The 18,133-nt window shown below is 40.3% G+C and overlaps 1 protein-coding gene across 50 annotated transcripts in view; it reads left to right on the plus strand.

Moving 5' to 3' along the window:
• The window catches only part of TTN (titin), a 263,454-nt gene that overhangs the window by 195,808 nt on the left and 49,513 nt on the right, over positions 1–18,133 (plus strand). For all 50 annotated transcript variants that reach the window (XM_057503886.1, XM_057503834.1, XM_057503857.1 and 47 more), the window contains 31 exons: positions 62–364; positions 894–1,196; positions 1,298–1,579; positions 1,675–1,974; positions 2,065–2,367; positions 2,461–2,769; positions 2,905–3,186; positions 3,310–3,609; positions 3,695–3,988; positions 4,082–7,048; positions 7,358–7,675; positions 7,770–8,054; positions 8,140–8,439; positions 8,781–9,083; positions 9,485–9,760; positions 9,864–10,163; positions 10,256–10,558; positions 10,722–11,021; positions 11,491–11,778; positions 12,142–12,438; positions 12,526–12,828; positions 12,926–13,231; positions 13,931–14,218; positions 14,311–14,601; positions 14,692–14,979; positions 15,145–15,732; positions 15,822–15,926; positions 16,385–16,582; positions 16,677–16,973; positions 17,063–17,650; positions 17,742–18,044. In XM_057503886.1, the coding sequence (XP_057359869.1) occupies positions 62–364; positions 894–1,196; positions 1,298–1,579; positions 1,675–1,974; positions 2,065–2,367; positions 2,461–2,769; positions 2,905–3,186; positions 3,310–3,609; positions 3,695–3,988; positions 4,082–7,048; positions 7,358–7,675; positions 7,770–8,054; positions 8,140–8,439; positions 8,781–9,083; positions 9,485–9,760; positions 9,864–10,163; positions 10,256–10,558; positions 10,722–11,021; positions 11,491–11,778; positions 12,142–12,438; positions 12,526–12,828; positions 12,926–13,231; positions 13,931–14,218; positions 14,311–14,601; positions 14,692–14,979; positions 15,145–15,732; positions 15,822–15,926; positions 16,385–16,582; positions 16,677–16,973; positions 17,063–17,650; positions 17,742–18,044 (12,168 nt within the window). The remainder of the gene's footprint in view (positions 1–61; positions 365–893; positions 1,197–1,297; positions 1,580–1,674; positions 1,975–2,064; positions 2,368–2,460; positions 2,770–2,904; positions 3,187–3,309; positions 3,610–3,694; positions 3,989–4,081; positions 7,049–7,357; positions 7,676–7,769; positions 8,055–8,139; positions 8,440–8,780; positions 9,084–9,484; positions 9,761–9,863; positions 10,164–10,255; positions 10,559–10,721; positions 11,022–11,490; positions 11,779–12,141; positions 12,439–12,525; positions 12,829–12,925; positions 13,232–13,930; positions 14,219–14,310; positions 14,602–14,691; positions 14,980–15,144; positions 15,733–15,821; positions 15,927–16,384; positions 16,583–16,676; positions 16,974–17,062; positions 17,651–17,741; positions 18,045–18,133) is intronic.

Raw genomic sequence — 18,133 nt, forward strand, 5'->3', positions numbered from 1 at the left:
ATGTTGAGCCCTATAGTTCACTGAAGACAAACAACTAGAAATCTTTTCCTCTTATTTCCAGATGTGCCAGGTCCCGTTGGACTACCATTCCAGTCTGACAACCTAACCAATGACTCCTGCAAACTGACATGGTTTTCTCCAGAGGATGATGGAGGCTCTCCAATCACCAATTATGTCATTGAAAAGCGGGAAGCTGACCGCAGAGCATGGACCCCAGTGACATACACAGTTACTCGACAAAATGCTACCGTCCAGGGTCTCATTGAAGGAAAAGCCTACTTTTTCCGAATTGCAGCTGAAAATATTATTGGCATGGGCCCATTTACAGAGACACCAAATGCACTTGTCATTAGAGATCCAATAAGTAAGAACAATTTAAAGCAGTTTCATTCTCAATAACTTATTCTCCCATTTAATAAAAGACTGTGATGACAAAATATGTGTATAAGTGCCAAGCATTTGGTTCATTTGACAAGCCTTCATTAGGCAAATAGTCAATATCTGATGTTGTTAGTACTGGAATGTGACTATAAAAGAGATTATAAGACTATATATGATCCTTCAAATCCTTCCATGTATACTCTGCTGATTTTTAATTTCCCACTTAATGGCATAAATATGAAGTACTTTCCTAATTCTAAAACTACCAGCTATTGAGAACTTCCCTGAATTATTTGGCCTCAAAGAACCTCTATTTCCTCATCTATCAGAGGAAATTAGGTTGTATTAGGTCTTTTTAGATTTAATAGTTCTATGAAGATATCTCTTTTGTTACTTATCAAAGCAAAAGGCTTAATTGTCAAATGTGATCCTCAAAAAGTATTATTTACTATGTTCTACTACCTTCTTAACATGAAATTTTTTTCACTGTGATTCCATACTTACATTTGCAGCTGTTCCAGAGCGTCCTGAAGACCTGGGAGTCAAAGAAGTTACTAAAGATTCTGTTACATTGACTTGGAATCCTCCTAAGTATGATGGCGGGTCAGAAATCATTAACTATGTCCTAGAAAGCCGTCTCATTGGAACTGAGAAGTTCCATAAAGTTACAAATGACAACTTGCTTGGCAGAAAGTACACTGTTAAGGGCTTAAAAGAAGGAGATACCTATGAGTACCGTGTCAGTGCCGTCAATATTGTTGGACAAGGCAAACCGTCATTTTGTACCAAACCAATCACCTGCAAGGATGACCTGGGTAGGTGTCTCCTTCAGTTTATATTTTGAAAACTTGCAGATTTATAGATTTATCATAAGACATCAGTAAAACTGACCTGCCTTTATAATTACAAATTTTAGCTCCTCCAACACTTGACCTTGACTTCAGAGATAAGCTCATAGTTCGGGTTGGCGAAGCTTTTGCCCTCACCGGCCGCTACTCAGGCAAGCCAAGGCCTAAAATTACTTGGTTCAAAGATGAAGCCGATGTGCTAGAAGATGATCGCACTCATATAAAGACCTCTCCAACAACCCTTGCTCTAGAGAAGATCAAGGCCAAACGTTCAGATTCTGGAAAATACTGTGTGGTTGTAGAGAACAGTACAGGCTCTAGGAAAGGTTTCTGTCAAGTTAATGTTGTTGGTAAGTATCATTAGCAAAAGAGAATAGATAATCTGTTCTTTCCAAAGCAGAAGTGCAAATAACATTTTGTGCTGTTATTTTTTTTTTTTCTGCAGACCGTCCTGGCCCACCAGTAGGACCAGTTATTTTTGATGAAGTGACCAAAGACCACATGGTCATCTCTTGGAAGCCACCTTTAGATGATGGAGGCAGTGAAATTACCAATTATATTATTGAGAAGAAGGAGGTTGGCAAAGATGTGTGGATGCCCGTGACATCTGCAAGTGCTAAAACAACATGCAAAGCTTCTAAACTGCTTGAAGGAAAAGATTATATTTTCCGGATATATGCTGAAAATCTGTATGGAATAAGTGATCCTCTGGTGTCTGACGCAAAGAAAGCCAAAGATTGTTTCAGTATGCATTACATTTCTTTTTAGTGATTCAATGTTTGATATTAATAGGAAGAATTAAATTATTAACACATTTTGCTAATGCTTGTTACAGGGGTTCCTGATGCACCTGACCAGCCAATTGTCACAGAAGTCACCAAAGACTCTGCATTAGTGACATGGAACAAGCCAAATGATGGAGGAAAGCCCATCACAAACTACATACTGGAAAAGAGGGAAACTATGTCTAAACGGTGGGCTCGAGTTACCAAAGAGCCTATCCACCCATACACTAAATTTAGGGTGCCTGATCTTCTAGAAGGGTGTCAGTATGAATTCAGGGTTTCTGCAGAAAATGAAATTGGTATTGGAGATCCAAGCCCACCATCCAAACCAGTCTTTGCTAAAGATCCAATTGGTATCGTATTAAAGCATTCACTCAGTTTTCATATTATCCAACTTTGTTTCCAGCTATATCCTAACTCCTTTTTGTTTTTCTTTTACTATGTAGCTAAACCAAGTCCACCTGTTAATCCTGAAGCAATCGATACAACATGTAATTCAGTTGATCTAACTTGGCAGCCTCCACGTCATGATGGTGGGAGCAAGATTCTGGGATATATTGTTGAGTACCAGAAAGTTGGAGATGAAGAGTGGAAAAGAGCCAATTACACTCCTGAATCATGTCCTGAAACTAAATATAAAGTCACTGGTCTTCGGGATGGTCAGACCTATAAATTCAGAGTATTAGCAGTCAATGAAGCTGGCGAATCAGATCCAGCTCATGTTCCTGAGCCAGTGCTTATAAAAGACAGACTTGGTGAGTAAAATGTTCTCAGCACATTTGCAAGGAAGATAGGTGTTCATTGTATACACTTAATTGTAACTTTACATGCTTAATATCCTTAATTAATTCATCAAATTAAATGCAGAAGTACTGTTCTCTTTATTCTAGAACCCCCTGAATTGATTCTTGATGCCAACATGGCAAGAGAACAACACATAAAGGTTGGCGATACTCTAAGACTTAGTGCCATCATCAAAGGAGTGCCATTCCCAAAAGTAACTTGGAAAAAAGAAGACAGAGAGGCTCCAGCTAAAGCGAGAATCGATATCACTCCAGTTGGCAGCAAGCTTGAAATTCGTAATGCTGCCCATGAAGATGGTGGCATCTATTCCTTGACAGTGGAGAATCCAGCTGGCTCAAAAACTGTCTCAGTAAAAGTACTTGTATTAGGTAAGAATTTTAATGTGTATAATGTATTTAATGTAATAACATAATAAAAATAAATTTTGATATATTTTGAGCTCTTTGCTGGATTAAATCACTTCTGTAACTGCATTGTTTAAAACTTTTCAGATAAGCCTGGGCCACCTAGAGATCTGGAAGTCAGTGAAATCAGGAAAGATTCTTGTTACCTTACTTGGAAGGAACCACTGGATGATGGTGGTTCAGTCATTACAAATTATGTGGTTGAGAGAAGAGATGTTGCCAGTGTGCAGTGGTCAACCCTCTCAGCAACATCAAAGAAGAAGACTCACTTGGCTAAGCATCTCAATGAAGGCAATCAGTATCTCTTCAGAGTAGCTGCTGAAAACCAGTATGGACGTGGTCCCTTTGTTGAAACACCTAAACCCATCAAGGCTCTGGATCCTCTACGTAAGTTGCTTCATCTGTATACAAAAGTATTGTTTGTCTGTACTTGAGAATATTATTTATTCATCAAACCTCTTCTTTTGAAAAGAGCCCCCAGGGCCACCCAAGGACCTACACCATGTAGATGTAGACAAGACTGAAGTCTCCCTTGTTTGGAATAAGCCAGATCGTGATGGTGGCTCTCCGATCACCGGATATTTGGTAGAATATCAAGAAGAGGGCACCCAGGATTGGATTAAGTTTAAGACTGTGACAAACTTAGAGTGTGTGGTTACTGGACTACAACAAGGAAAGACCTATAGATTCCGTGTAAAAGCTGAAAATATCGTGGGTCTTGGTCTCCCTGATACAACTATCCCAATAGAATGTCAAGAAAAACTAGGTAATTTTTGGATCTTCATTATTGTTTTATTTCTTTCTTAAATTATTCATGTTGTGAAAGTCAAAATTTAATTTCCTCCTGTTTCCTTTCCAGTGCCTCCATCTGTGGAGCTGGATGTGAAACTGATTGAAGGCCTTGTGGTAAAAGCTGGAACTACAGTCAGATTCCCTGCCATCATAAGAGGTGTACCCATTCCTACTGCAAAGTGGACAACTGATGGGAGTGAGATTAAAACAGATGAACACTACACAGTTGAAACTGACAACTTCTCATCAGTACTCACCATTAAGAACTGCTTAAGGAAAGACACTGGGGAATATCAAATCACAGTTTCCAATGCAGCTGGCAGCAAAACAGTAGCTGTACATCTTACTGTTCTTGATGTTCCTGGTCCACCAACAGGCCCTATTAATATTCTGGACATTACCCCTGAGCATATGACAATCTCATGGCAGCCACCTAAGGATGATGGAGGAAGCCCTGTGATAAATTATATTGTTGAGAAACAAGACACAAGGAAAGACACGTGGGGTGTTGTCTCTTCAGGAAGCAGTAAGACAAAGCTGAAAGTCCCACATCTGCAAAAGGGCTGTGAATATATTTTCCGAGTTAGAGCAGAGAACAAGATTGGTGTTGGTCCTCCCCTTGACTCCACACCTACTGTGGCTAAACATAAATTTAGTCCTCCATCTCCTCCTGGTAAACCAGTGGTTACTGACATTACTGAAAATGCTGCAACAGTGTCTTGGACTCTGCCAAAATCTGATGGTGGCAGTCCAATAACTGGTTACTATGTGGAACGTCGAGAAATAACTGGCAAATGGGTGAGGGTCAACAAAACACCTATACCTGATCTGAAGTTTAGAGTGACTGGACTCTATGATGGAAATACATATGAGTTTCGAGTTTTTGCTGAAAATCTTGCAGGACTAAGCAATCCATCCCCAAGTTCTGACCCAATAAAAGCTTGCCGGCCCATCAAACCACCTGGGCCACCTATTAATCCTAAACTGAAAGACAAGAGCAAAGAAACAGCTGACTTGGTGTGGACAAAGCCTCTCAGTGATGGTGGTAGCCCAATTCTAGGCTATGTAGTAGAATGTCAGAAAGCTGGTACAACACAGTGGGACAGGATTAATAAAGATGAACTCATTAGGCAGTGTGCCTTTAGAGTACCGGGACTAATTGAAGGAAATGAGTACAGATTCCGTATAAAGGCAGCTAATATTGTGGGAGAAGGAGAGCCAAGAGAAGTAGCAGAATCTGTGATTGCAAAAGACATCCTTCATCCTCCAGAAGTAGAACTTGATGTTACTTGTCGTGATGTTATTACCGTTAGAGTGGGCCAAACCATCCGCATTCTTGCTCGAGTCAGAGGCAGACCTGAGCCAGACATAACTTGGTCCAAGGAAGGCAAAGTATTGGTCCGAGAAAAGAGGGTTGACTTAATTCATGATCTACCTCGTGCTGAGTTACAAATTAAAGAAGCCGTTAGGGCTGATCATGGCAAGTATATCATCTCAGCTAAGAATAGCAGTGGACATGCCCAAGGTTCTGCTATTGTTAATGTCCTTGACAGACCTGGGCCTTGCCAGAATTTAAGGGTTAGCAATGTAACCAAAGAGAACTGTACAATTTCTTGGGAAAACCCACTAGATAATGGTGGCTCAGAAATAACAAATTTTATAGTGGAATATCGCAAACCAAACCAGAAAGGCTGGTCAATTGTTGCTTCAGATGTCACTAAGCGATTAATCAAAGCCAACCTTTTAGCCAACAATGAATACTACTTCCGAGTTTGTGCAGAGAATAAAGTAGGTGTTGGGCCAACCATTGAAACAAAGACTCCAATTTTGGCTATTAACCCTATTGATAGACCAGGTGAACCTGAGAACCTTCATATTGCAGATAAAGGAAAGACATTTGTTTATCTAAAGTGGCGGCGACCTGATTATGATGGTGGTAGCCCAAATCTATCATATCATGTCGAGAGGAGGCTGAAGGGTTCTGCCGACTGGGAAAGAGTGCATAAAGGAAGCATTAAAGAAACCCACTACATGGTTGACAAATGTGTTGAAAACCAGATTTATGAGTTCAGAGTGCAAACAAAGAATGAAGGCGGGGAAAGTGACTGGGTAAAGACAGAGGAAGTTGTTGTGAAGGAAGACTTACAGAAACCAGTACTAGAGCTGAAATTAAGTGGTGTGCTAACTGTCAAAGCAGGAGACACCATCAGACTTGAGGCAGGTGTTAGAGGCAAACCATTTCCAGAAGTTCTATGGACCAAGGACAAAGATGCTACAGACTTAACAAGATCACCAAGGGTGAAGATTGATACCAGTGCTGATGCATCTAAATTTTCTCTTTCAAAAGCAAAACGAAGTGATGGTGGTAAATATGTAATTACAGCAACTAATACAGCTGGCAGTTTTGTGGCCTATGCCACTGTCATTGTTTTAGATAAGCCTGGTCCTGTGAGAAATCTGAAAATTACTGATGTGTCCAATGACAGGTGTACTATTCGCTGGGATCCACCAGAGGATGATGGTGGCTGTGAAATCCAAAATTATATTCTGGAAAAATGTGAGAGCAAGCGAATGGTTTGGTCTACCTATTCTGCTAATGTCTTAACACCTGATGCTACGGTAACACGTCTCATAGAAGGAAATGAATACATTTTCAGAGTCCGTGCAGAAAATAAAATAGGCACAGGGCCACCAACAGAAAGTAAACCAGTCATTGCAAAAACTAAATATGACAGACCTGGTCGCCCTGATCCCCCAGACATCACTAAAGTAAGCAAAGAAGAAATGACTGTGGTTTGGAATCCCCCTGAATATGATGGTGGAAAGTCCATCACAGGATACTTTTTGGAGAAAAAAGAAAGACATTCAGCACGATGGGTCCCTGTTAACAAGAGTGCAATCCCTGAGCGACGTTTGAAAGTACAGAATCTCCTCCCAGGACATGAATATCAGTTCCGTGTCAAGGCAGAAAATGAAATTGGAATTGGTGAACCAAGCTTGCCATCAAGACCAATGGTGGCAAAAGACCCCATAGGTATGATGGTTTTGCTTTTTCTGACATTATACCCACTCTTAATCTCAAGAATAGAGGTATTAGACAAATAAGTTTAACCCATGACCTCAAACTTGGAGCCAATATTTTTCCAAATAGATCTTTCACCAAATCACCAAAAAGGTACAAACAATGGTAGATTCTAATTTTATGCAAGAAAATAAGAAGCACTCAGTAATTGAGAAATTGCTTGCCCTATCTTTGAGAATGGACTATATAAAAATACATATTAAAGCATCACTAGTAGTAGTTGACTATGTGTAAATTTATTCTCATATAATTTATTTTCAGAACCACCTGGTCCACCAACCAATCTCAAAGTGGTTGATACAACCAAAAACTCCATAACTCTCAGGTGGGGAAAACCAGTGTATGATGGTGGCGCACCAATAATTGGATATGTTGTGGAAATGAGACCAAAAATAGAAGATGCATCACCTGATGAAGGATGGAAAAGATGCAGTGCTGCAGCACTTGTTCGTATGGAATTCACTGTTCCCAGCTTGGAAGAAAACCAGGAATACGAGTTCAGGGTGTGTGCTCAAAACCAAGTTGGCATTGGGCGCCCTGCAGAACTAAAGGATGCTATTAAACCTAAAGAAATCCTAGGTGAGCCCCTATTTTACTGCTTGATTCATTCATACTTCATTTCTCACAGAATTTCCACAGAAAAGTCAACTAGTGCCTTTTGTGTTACTTGCAGAACCTCCAGAGATTGACTTAGATGCCAGCATGAGAAAACTGGTGACAGTGCGAGCAGGATGCCCTATTCGACTATTTGCCATAGTGAGAGGGCGGCCAGCCCCTAAAGTCACTTGGCGAAGAGTGGGTATTGATAACGTGGTCAGAAAGGGACAAGTGGATCTGGTTGACACTATGGCCTTCCTTGTCATCCCCAATTCTACCCGCGATGACTCAGGAAAATATTCCTTGACGCTTGTGAACCCGGCAGGAGAAAAGGCCGTGTATGTGAATGTCAGAGTATTAGGTGAGTTAATTCTCCCCTTCAAAAACTCATTAGCTAATATGGAGGCTGAGGAGACCTGTATGTCTGACTCTGTGGTTCTTTACAGATACTCCTGGACCTGTGTCTGATTTAAAAGTTTCAGATGTCACTAAAACATCATGCCACATTTCCTGGGCCCCTCCTGAGAATGACGGTGGGAGCCAAGTGACACATTATATTGTGGAGAAACGTGAGGCAGACAGAAAGACATGGTCAACAGTTACCTCGGAAGTCAAGAAAACGAGCTTCCAAGTCACCAATCTTGTCCCTGGGAATGAGTATTTCTTCAGAGTAACTGCTGTCAATGAGTATGGCCCTGGCGTCCCGACGGATGTCCCCAAACCTGTGCTTGCATCAGATCCTCTAAGTAAGTGATAGCCTTTCCTCCTCCTTTAACTCCAGTCCCTCCTTTAACTCCTAGTGAACCAAAGTGAACCTTGCTTTAGCAAGGAGACTGCTAAAATATTAAATGCCAAAACAATCTAATCCGTTACTGAAGGGGCTTTAATTTGTAGAAACCCAAACAGCACAAATAAATATCTCACTCGAAAGACTTTTTGATCTGCCTCATCTTGTACTTTTTACTTCCAACGTACTGAGCTAGTTTCCATATGCTGTGGAACAAGTGGTACTAAAACATTTGTGTATATGACCAAAAGGATTTGATTAGGTACCTGGACAGTTTTCTAAATCATGTCTTTCTTTTAGGTGAGCCAGATCCCCCAAGGAAACTCGAAGTTACTGAAATGACAAAGAACAGCGCTGCGTTAGCCTGGTTACCCCCGCTGCGTGATGGAGGTGCAAAAATTGATGGCTACATCATTAGCTACAGAGAAGAAGAGCAGCCCGCAGATCGCTGGACAGAGTACTCAGTGGTGAAAGATCTCAGCCTTGTTGTCACTGGCCTAAAGGAAGGAAAGAAATATAAATTTAGAGTGGTGGCCAGAAATGCTGTTGGAGTGAGTTTGCCAAGAGAAACTGAAGGCGTGTACGAGGCCAAGGAACAGCTGTGTAAGTTCTCATCTCATTTTTATCATGTGATAAAAGTTCATTAGAATTTTTGAGGAATTTAGTTCCAGAAATACTTGAGACATAGAGAACAGTGGTTTTGAAACATTTGGGCCCACAACACATAGAAAATAAACTTTGAATCATGAAACAGTACACACATAAGTATATGTCATTAAAAAGGTTTCTTAAAGCAACACCTCTTGATGATGTGTGTTGGACTCTGGTATTTTCTATTCAGTTAGATCTCATTCTTTAAAAAAAACATTAGCAGTTATGCAAACATTGATTTGAACCCCCTGATCAGTTGCAACCCACAATTCGACAAACACTAGTATAGTTCCCCACCAGAAAATTTAACCTCCCTGCAAAATTAATGCATTTTTTTTTCATTTAACTTTTAGTGCCACCAAAGATCCTTATGCCAGAGCAAATTACTATTAAAGCAGGGAAGAAACTCCGAATTGAAGCCCATGTGTATGGGAAGCCTAATCCAATCTGCAAATGGAAAAAAGGAGAAGATGAAGTTGTCACATCCAGCCATCTGGCAGTGCATAAGGCAGACAATTCTTCAATTCTGATCATAAAAGATGTTACTAGGAAAGACAGTGGTTACTACAGCCTTACTGCAGAGAACAGTTCTGGGACAGACACTCAGAAAATCAAAGTTATTGTCATGGGTAGGTTAAATGTTAAACAAATGGCCATCTAAACATGAAGATCAGAAACACTTTTACCTGGCAAATCCCTGTTCTTATATTTCTTTCCTGTTGTTTCATGCAGATGCTCCTGGGCCCCCTCAGCCTCCTTTTGACATTTCCGACATAGACGCCGACGCTTGCTCCCTGTCCTGGCACATCCCTCTGGAGGACGGAGGCAGTAACATCACCAACTACATCGTGGAGAAGTGCGATGTGAGCCGCGGCGATTGGGTGACAGCTCTAGCTTCAGTGACAAAAACTTCCTGCAGAGTTGGGAAGTTGATCCCAGGCCAGGAATATGTCTTCCGGGTCCGTGCTGAAAATCGATTTGGCATTTCAGAGCCTCTCACATCTCCAAAGATGCTGGCTAAGTTCCCATTTGGTATGTTTCCTTCAGGAAGAAAAAAATAAATGCTTTCTTTATAGTCTATTACTTGAGGTAGAAACTGGCATCTCCCTTGTTTTCACCTCCAGGTGTTCCTAGTGAACCAAAGAATGCACGAGTCACTAAAGTCAACAAAGACTGCATATACGTGGCATGGGACAGACCAGACAGCGATGGAGGGAGTCCCATTACCGGTTACCTGATTGAACGCAAAGAGAGAAACAGTTTGCTCTGGGTGAAAGCTAATGATACTCCTGTCCGGTCAACTGAGTATCCTTGTGCTGGCCTTGTAGAGGGTCTTGAGTATTCATTCAGAATCTATGCCCTAAACAAAGCTGGATCCAGCCCACCCAGCAAACCAACAGAATACGTCACTGCGAGAATGCCAGTCGGTGAGTAACTTTCTTTTTGGTAGTATTACAAGGGCACATTTAAACCTCTGAGTCTCTGAAGATTACTGCTTCCTTTCAGGGATATGTTCTTGGTGATAATGTAAAATATGGAAGTTGAAAATTTTCTCTAAGTTAAATGCTGAGAGTACCTTTTTGATTTTAGATCCTCCTGGAAAGCCTGAAGTTATTGATGTTTCCAAGAGTACTGTATCCCTCATCTGGGCTCGCCCAAAGCATGATGGAGGCAGCAAAATTATTGGCTATTTTGTAGAAGCTTGCAAACTTCCTGGTGATAAGTGGGTGCGGTGCAATTCTACACCTCACCAGATTCCCCGGGAGGAGTACACAGCTACTGGCTTAGAAGAGAATGCTCAGTATCAATTTAGAGCAATTGCCAAGACTGCAGTAAACATTAGCCCACCTTCTGAACCTTCTGATCCAGTGACCATTCTCGCAGAAAATGGTAAGATTCTGTTGAGTATTATAGGCAAAGGTGGACAGCACTCCTAATAGTATGGAAACATCTATGGAGAAAAAGGACAAGTAAAATGATAGGCACTTTGTATCAGGACACTAAAAATTATAATTATGGAGAATCTTAATAACTTGTTAAAATAAAAAGAAGGATACAAAACTGTAAGAACCACATAGTTTCAACTATACACATACACAGGAAGATGACAAGAAATACACCAAGTGGTAATAGTGAAAATTGAAGGGTGTTAAAGGAATTCTGGGTAATCCTTACTACTCTTATACTTTCAGTAATTATCAAATTTTTACATTAAACCTGTTTTTATTTTGTTATGAATATGTTACTTTTAAAAATACCATCTTGAAAGACACAGAGCATATGAGTTGCCCACTTTGTCAATAAGAATTATGTGATAAAGGTTTGCATATATTAAATCCTTTTATCTTATTCTTTTCAGTTCCTCCAAGGATAGACCTGAGCGTGGCTATGAAATCTTTGCTCACTGTAAAAGCTGGAACTAATGTTTGCCTGGATGCTACTGTCTTTGGTAAACCAATGCCAACAGTGTCTTGGAAGAAGGATGGCACACCACTGAAGGCAGCAGAAGGCATAAAGATGGCCATGCAGCGGAACCTGTGCACCCTGGAGCTGTTCAGCGTGAACCGAAAGGACTCAGGAGACTATACCATTACTGCCGAAAATTCCAGTGGCTCCAAATCAGCCACCATTAAGCTGAAAGTGTTAGGTAACTAAATGGCTTAATTAGGATGTCTTGTTTTACTTTTAGTTCATGTGATGTAACAGAATTTACAAAATAATATGTGCAAAAAGATATGCATCCTGATGTATCTTTTATAATCACAGAATTATTCTCATCATAGAACAATAGTGTTTTCAAACAGAAAAGAGCATAAGAGATTGTATATTCCAGTTACATCGTTTTACAGATGAGGAAATTAAGATTCTGGAAAATTAAGTGACTTTCCGTGTCATACAGGAAGTTAGTGACAGTAAAAAAACTGCATCCTGGGTCTCCAGACCTACACTACTCATTCCCCTTTTCACAAGAATTAGTGAAAGACTTCATTTTTCCTCCTTATTCTTTTAGATAAACCAGGTCCTCCAGCATCTGTTAAAATCAACAAAGTATATTCAGACCGTGCAATGCTTTCTTGGGAACCTCCTCTTGAAGACGGAGGCTCAGAAATCACCAACTACATTGTTGACAAACGTGAAACGAGCAGACCCAACTGGGCACAAGTCTCTGCTACTGTGCCCATCACCAGCTGCACTGTGGAGAAACTTATAGAGGGCCATGAGTATCAGTTCCGAATTTGTGCTGAAAATAAATACGGAGTGGGCGATCCAATCTTAACTGAACCAGTAATTGCTAAAAACCCTTATGGTAAGAACACTTTCCTGGGGTTTTCATCTTCCTTTTAAAATTTTACCTTCTAGACAGGGATATTAACTTTCCAATCAATCTCTGCAGATCCACCCGGATGCTGCGATCCTCCTGTTATTAGCAACATAACCAGAGAGCACATGACAGTGAGCTGGAAACCACCAGCAGATGATGGCGGCTCACCCATCACTGGCTACTTGCTGGAAAAGCGGGAGACCCAGGCTGTTAACTGGACGAAGGTCAACAGAAAACCTGTTATAGAAAGAACAATAAAAGCAACCGGTCTCCAGGAAGGCACTGAGTATGAGTTCCGAGTGACAGCTATAAATAAGGCTGGGCCAGGCCAACCCAGTGATGCATCCAAAGCTGCTTACGCCCAGGACCCTCAGTGTATGTTTTCATGCACGTTTTCACATCCTGTGTTATAATCAGCACTGAACAGCCAGGAGTGAGGTTTTAATGAAATGCTACTGTCTTTTATCCTCAGATCCTCCTGGTCCACCAGCTTTTCCTAAAGTTTATGATACAACCCGTAGCTCCGTGAGTCTATCTTGGGGCAAGCCAGCTTATGATGGGGGAAGCCCTATCATTGGTTACCTTGTCGAAGTAAAAAGAGCTGACTCCGATAACTGGGTGAGGTGCAATTTACCTCAGAAGCTACAGAAAACCCGCTTTGAGGTTACTGGCCTGATGGAAAACACAGAATATCAGTTCCGTGTGTATGCTGTTAATAAGATTGGATACAGTGACCCCAGTGATGTGCCAGATAAACACTATCCCAAGGACATCTTAAGTAAGTATTACCAGGAGAAATAATAGAGCTTTTCTCATCAGTCATGCTCATAAGAGGGAGTACAGAACTCCCTTATGTAGATTTGTTTATTTACAAGCTTTAGTGTTGGTAAATCTAGGAGTACATTTGAAGAGAGCTGGGTTGGCACTTTGTGGTATTATACAACAGGCCAAATAGAATGCAGGGCAATTTGTGGTTTTGAAAAGCTTTCCATACATATGCATTCATTTCATGTCTTAAGAAGAATCAGGAATACAGGAATTTTTCTGAGAACAGAGAGATTCTTTCAAGCTAGATAGTGAGTTATTTGTCCTTGTTATGGTTTTTATCTTCTCTTCTAATCCACCCCTCTCCATAACTATGTAGTTGGTATACTTTTCATCTCAAGTTCCCTTCTCACCATTTCTTCTATACATTTATTCTCCATAACCATTTCTCTCTTTATTTTGAATTACTTGGTGCTATACTTCAAGGAAAGCTTGATTTAGCCTGTAGGATACTGGAAAATAGAAAAATCAGTAATTTGCTACAGAGTATTGATATAATTGACAAACAGATTTAAGGATTATAGTAAACATTTTTTAAACAAGAAATCAATTATGGAAAAAAACTTTTTTTAGGAGTATTAAGGCTAGTACTTGGAAATACATTTGACCATTAAAGTATTACTTTAACTTTCTTCACTCCAACATTAAACAGTTCCACCTGAGGGAGAACTTGATGCTGATTTGAGGAAAACACTCATATTACGTGCTGGAGTTACAATGAGACTCTATGTACCAGTTAAAGGACGTCCACCTCCAAAGATAACTTGGTCTAAACCAAATGTCAATCTAAGAGAAAGGATTGGACTGGACATAAAGTCAACTGACTTTGACACTTTCTTGCGTTGTGAAAATGTGAACAAATATGATGCAGGAAAATATATCTTAACTCTGGAGAACAGCTGTGGTAAAAAGGAATATACTATTGTTGTGAAAGTCCTTGGTAAGTCTATTTGAAAAACAATCATAAATGTTAAAAATGTAGTCTGTGTATTTCTTACATACTCATTTCTTACTTACCCACTTTTTATCCAGATACCCCTGGGCCACCCATCAATGTGACTGTTAAGGAAATATCCAAAGATTCTGCTTATGTTACCTGGGATCCTCCCATTATTGATGGCGGAAGCCCCATCATAAACTATGTGGTAGAAAAACGTGATGCAGAGAGGAAATCCTGGTCTACTGTGACAACCGAGTGCTCAAAAACCAGCTTCAGAGTACCTAATCTGGAGGAGGGAAAATCCTACTTCTTCAGGGTGTTTGCTGAAAACGAGTATGGCATTGGTGATCCCGGGGAAACACGTGATGCCGTCAAAGCTTCTGGTAAGCAAATAAGCTACCGCCCCATCCTTTTGAGTGACATCTTACCTTGGTTATCTCGGGCTTGGACTTATCATTTCTTCTTTGCTTTAGAAACCCCTGGACCAGTCGTGGACCTGAAAGTGATATCTGTAACTAAGTCATCTTGTAACATAGGCTGGAAAAAGCCTCGCAGTGATGGGGGAAGTCGAATCACTGGGTATGTAGTTGATTTCCTCACAGAAGACAATAAATGGCAGCGAGTTATGAAATCGTTAAGCTTACAGTACTCCGCAAAAGATTTGACTGAAGGGAAGGAATATACCTTCAGAGTGAGTGCTGAGAATGAAAATGGAGAAGGAACCCCAAGTGAAATCACTGCTGTGGCAAGGGATGATATTGGTAAGCCTTTAACCATGCATTTTCATTTTGCCTTTATTGTCATCAAAAGTGTACTCTGAAGCCCTACTCACTGGCTAATGTAAAATTCCTTTAAAAACTATAATGATCTGAAAAAGTTAATTGCCTTGTCTTAAAAATAACTAATTTATCCCTGCTGTTTTACAGTGGCTCCTGACCTTGACTTAAAGGACATACCTGATTTGTGTTACTTGGCTAAAGAAAACAGTAACTTCCATCTCAAGATCCCCATAAAAGGCAAGCCAGCTCCATCAGTATCCTGGAAGAAAGGGGAAGACCCTCTGGCAACTGACACAAGAGTCAGTGTTGAATCATCTGCAGTTAACACAACTCTTGTAGTACATGATTGCCAAAAATCTGATGCTGGGAAATACACAATCACTTTGAAGAACGTTGCCGGCACCAAAGAAGGAACTCTCTCTATAAAAGTCGTTGGCAAGCCTGGCATCCCCACAGGACCAATCAAATTCGATGAAGTCACAGCAGAAGCCATGACCTTGAAGTGGGGTCCTCCGAAGGATGACGGAGGTTCTGAAATCACCAACTATATCCTAGAGAAGAGAGACTCTGTAAACAACAAGTGGATAACATGTGCCTCAGCTGTCCAGAAAACCAGCTTTAGAGTAACCAGACTTCATGAGGGTATGGAATATACCTTCAGGGTCAGTGCCGAAAATAAATATGGTGTAGGAGAGGGCCTGAAATCAGAGCCGGTTGTTGCTAAACATCCATTTGGTAAGTGTGTCAAAGTCAGAAAACATAAAGCAAAATATGGTTTTGAGGAAGTTCTTATAATAAATCTTGCATTATCTACTTTTTCCTAGATGTGCCTGATGCTCCCCCACCTCCCAATATTGTGGATGTCAGGCATGATTCAGTATCTCTAACTTGGACTGACCCCAAGAAAACCGGTGGCTCTCCAATTACAGGTATTTAGTTTGTTCTCACCCTACAGCTTTTGCATTAATGTTTCTTCCAGATCTTCCTCCCTGAAAACAAGTTGAATGTGTGCTCCTTATTTATAGCACAACACTACACACAATAATGTATTTTCCTTTCGGTACATTATGCACTCAGTACAATAAGTATTAATTAAGCTAATTAATTAAGCTAATGCTTAATTTCAATGAAAACTTAATAAAGAAAGGCCTTATTAGTGATAATACCTATTTTTACAAGTTAACATTTTTCAACAGAAGGTGAAATGAATATGCGTATTCCAAGAGAAAAAAAAATGGTCCCATGACTAGGTAATAAAAGTGTAGATGCTAGCAAGAATGATTATTTGTTCCATATGTCCAGATGTAAGTTGTTTGGGCAAAAGCACATGTATTTTAAAAGCTGGCTACATTTGTGCTTCCTTTCTGAATTGATGGGTCTTTTGCAGGGTATCATATTGAATTTAAGGAAAGAAACAGTCTTTTGTGGAAGAGAGCTAACAAGACTCCTATTAGGATGAAAGACTTCAAAGTAACAGGATTAACTGAAGGTCTTGAATATGAATTCCGAGTTATGGCAATCAACTTAGCAGGAGTAGGGAAGCCAAGCCTGCCATCAGAGCCTGTTGTGGCCCTTGATCCAATTGGTAAGTCATTATATAAAGGAAAATTCAGATGTATTTTCTGCATTAAGAAAACATTGGTATTTGTTTGACTGACTTTTTTGTTGTTTTGTTTTAGATCCTCCTGGTAAACCTGAGGTCATTAATGTAACAAGGAATTCAGTGACTCTTATTTGGACTGAACCCAAATATGATGGTGGTCATAAGTTGACTGGATATATAGTAGAGAAGCGGGAGCTACCCTCTAAATCTTGGACAAAAGCCAACCATGTTAATGTCCCAGATTGTGCCTTTACTGTAACTGACCTTGTTGAGGGTGGAAAATATGAATTTAGAATTAGAGCAAAGAATACAGCAGGTGCTATCAGTGCTCCGTCAGAAAGCACAGAAACCATTATTTGCAAGGATGAATATGGTAGGTCTATTTTACTTTTTATGCACATAGAAAATAGTAGACTAAGCCTTGTTCTTTTTCTGATTAAAATATATTTTCTTTCTTTGCAGAGGCACCAACCATTGTGCTCGATCCCTCAATAAAAGATGGCCTAACAGTTAAAGCAGGAGATACTATCATTTTGAGTGCCATTAGCATTCTTGGAAAGCCCCTTCCAAAGTCAAACTGGTCCAGGGCAGGAAAAGACATTAGACCATCAGATATCGTTCAGATAACTTCAACCCCAACATCTTCCATGCTTACTATTAAGTATGCCACTAGAAAAGATGCTGGTGAATACACCATCACTGCTACCAATCCCTTTGGCACAAAGGAGGAACATGTGAAGGTAACAGTCCTGGATGTACCTGGTCCCCCAGGTCCCATTGAAATCAGTAATGTTTCTGCTGAAAAAGCAACTCTTACATGGACACCTCCCTTGGAAGATGGTGGCTCACCAATTAAGTCCTATGTTCTTGAGAAGAGAGAAACAAGCCGACTTTTGTGGACAGTGGTTGCTGAAGATATTCAGTCTTGCAGGCATGTGGCAACCAAACTTATCCAAGGAAATGAGTACCTCTTCCGTGTCTCAGCTGTAAACCAGTATGGCAAAGGAGAACCAGTACAGTCTGAACCCGTCAAAATGGTGGACAGATTTGGTACGTAGAGCATAAAAGGGAATTGATATGTTAATATTTACAGAAGAATATAGGAAACCATGGGTTTCTCATGAATTTTCTTCCTTTTCAGGTCCCCCTGGTCCTCCTGGAAAACCAGAAGTATCAAATGTCACCAAAAACACTGCCACTATCAATTGGAAAAGACCGACTGATGATGGTGGCAGTGAGATCACAGGCTACCATGTAGAAAGGAAAGAAAAGAAAGGCTTGCGATGGGTGAGAGCAACAAAGATGCCAGTTTCTGATCTCAGATGCAAACTAACAGGACTGCAAGAAGGAAACACCTATGAATTCCGTGTCAGTGCAGAAAACAGAGCAGGAATTGGTCCACCTAGTGATGCTTCAAATCCTGTTTTAATGAAAGACGTAGCATGTTAGTATTTATCTTTTACTATACAGATTATTTAAGAGTGCCAATATTTTACATATCAATATAAATTTTTGTGTCTTTTTTTTTTTTCA

The sequence above is a fragment of the Manis pentadactyla genome, chromosome 6 (genome assembly GCF_030020395.1).
Source record: "Manis pentadactyla isolate mManPen7 chromosome 6, mManPen7.hap1, whole genome shotgun sequence".
NCBI classification, from domain to species: Eukaryota; Metazoa; Chordata; class Mammalia; order Pholidota; family Manidae; genus Manis; species Manis pentadactyla.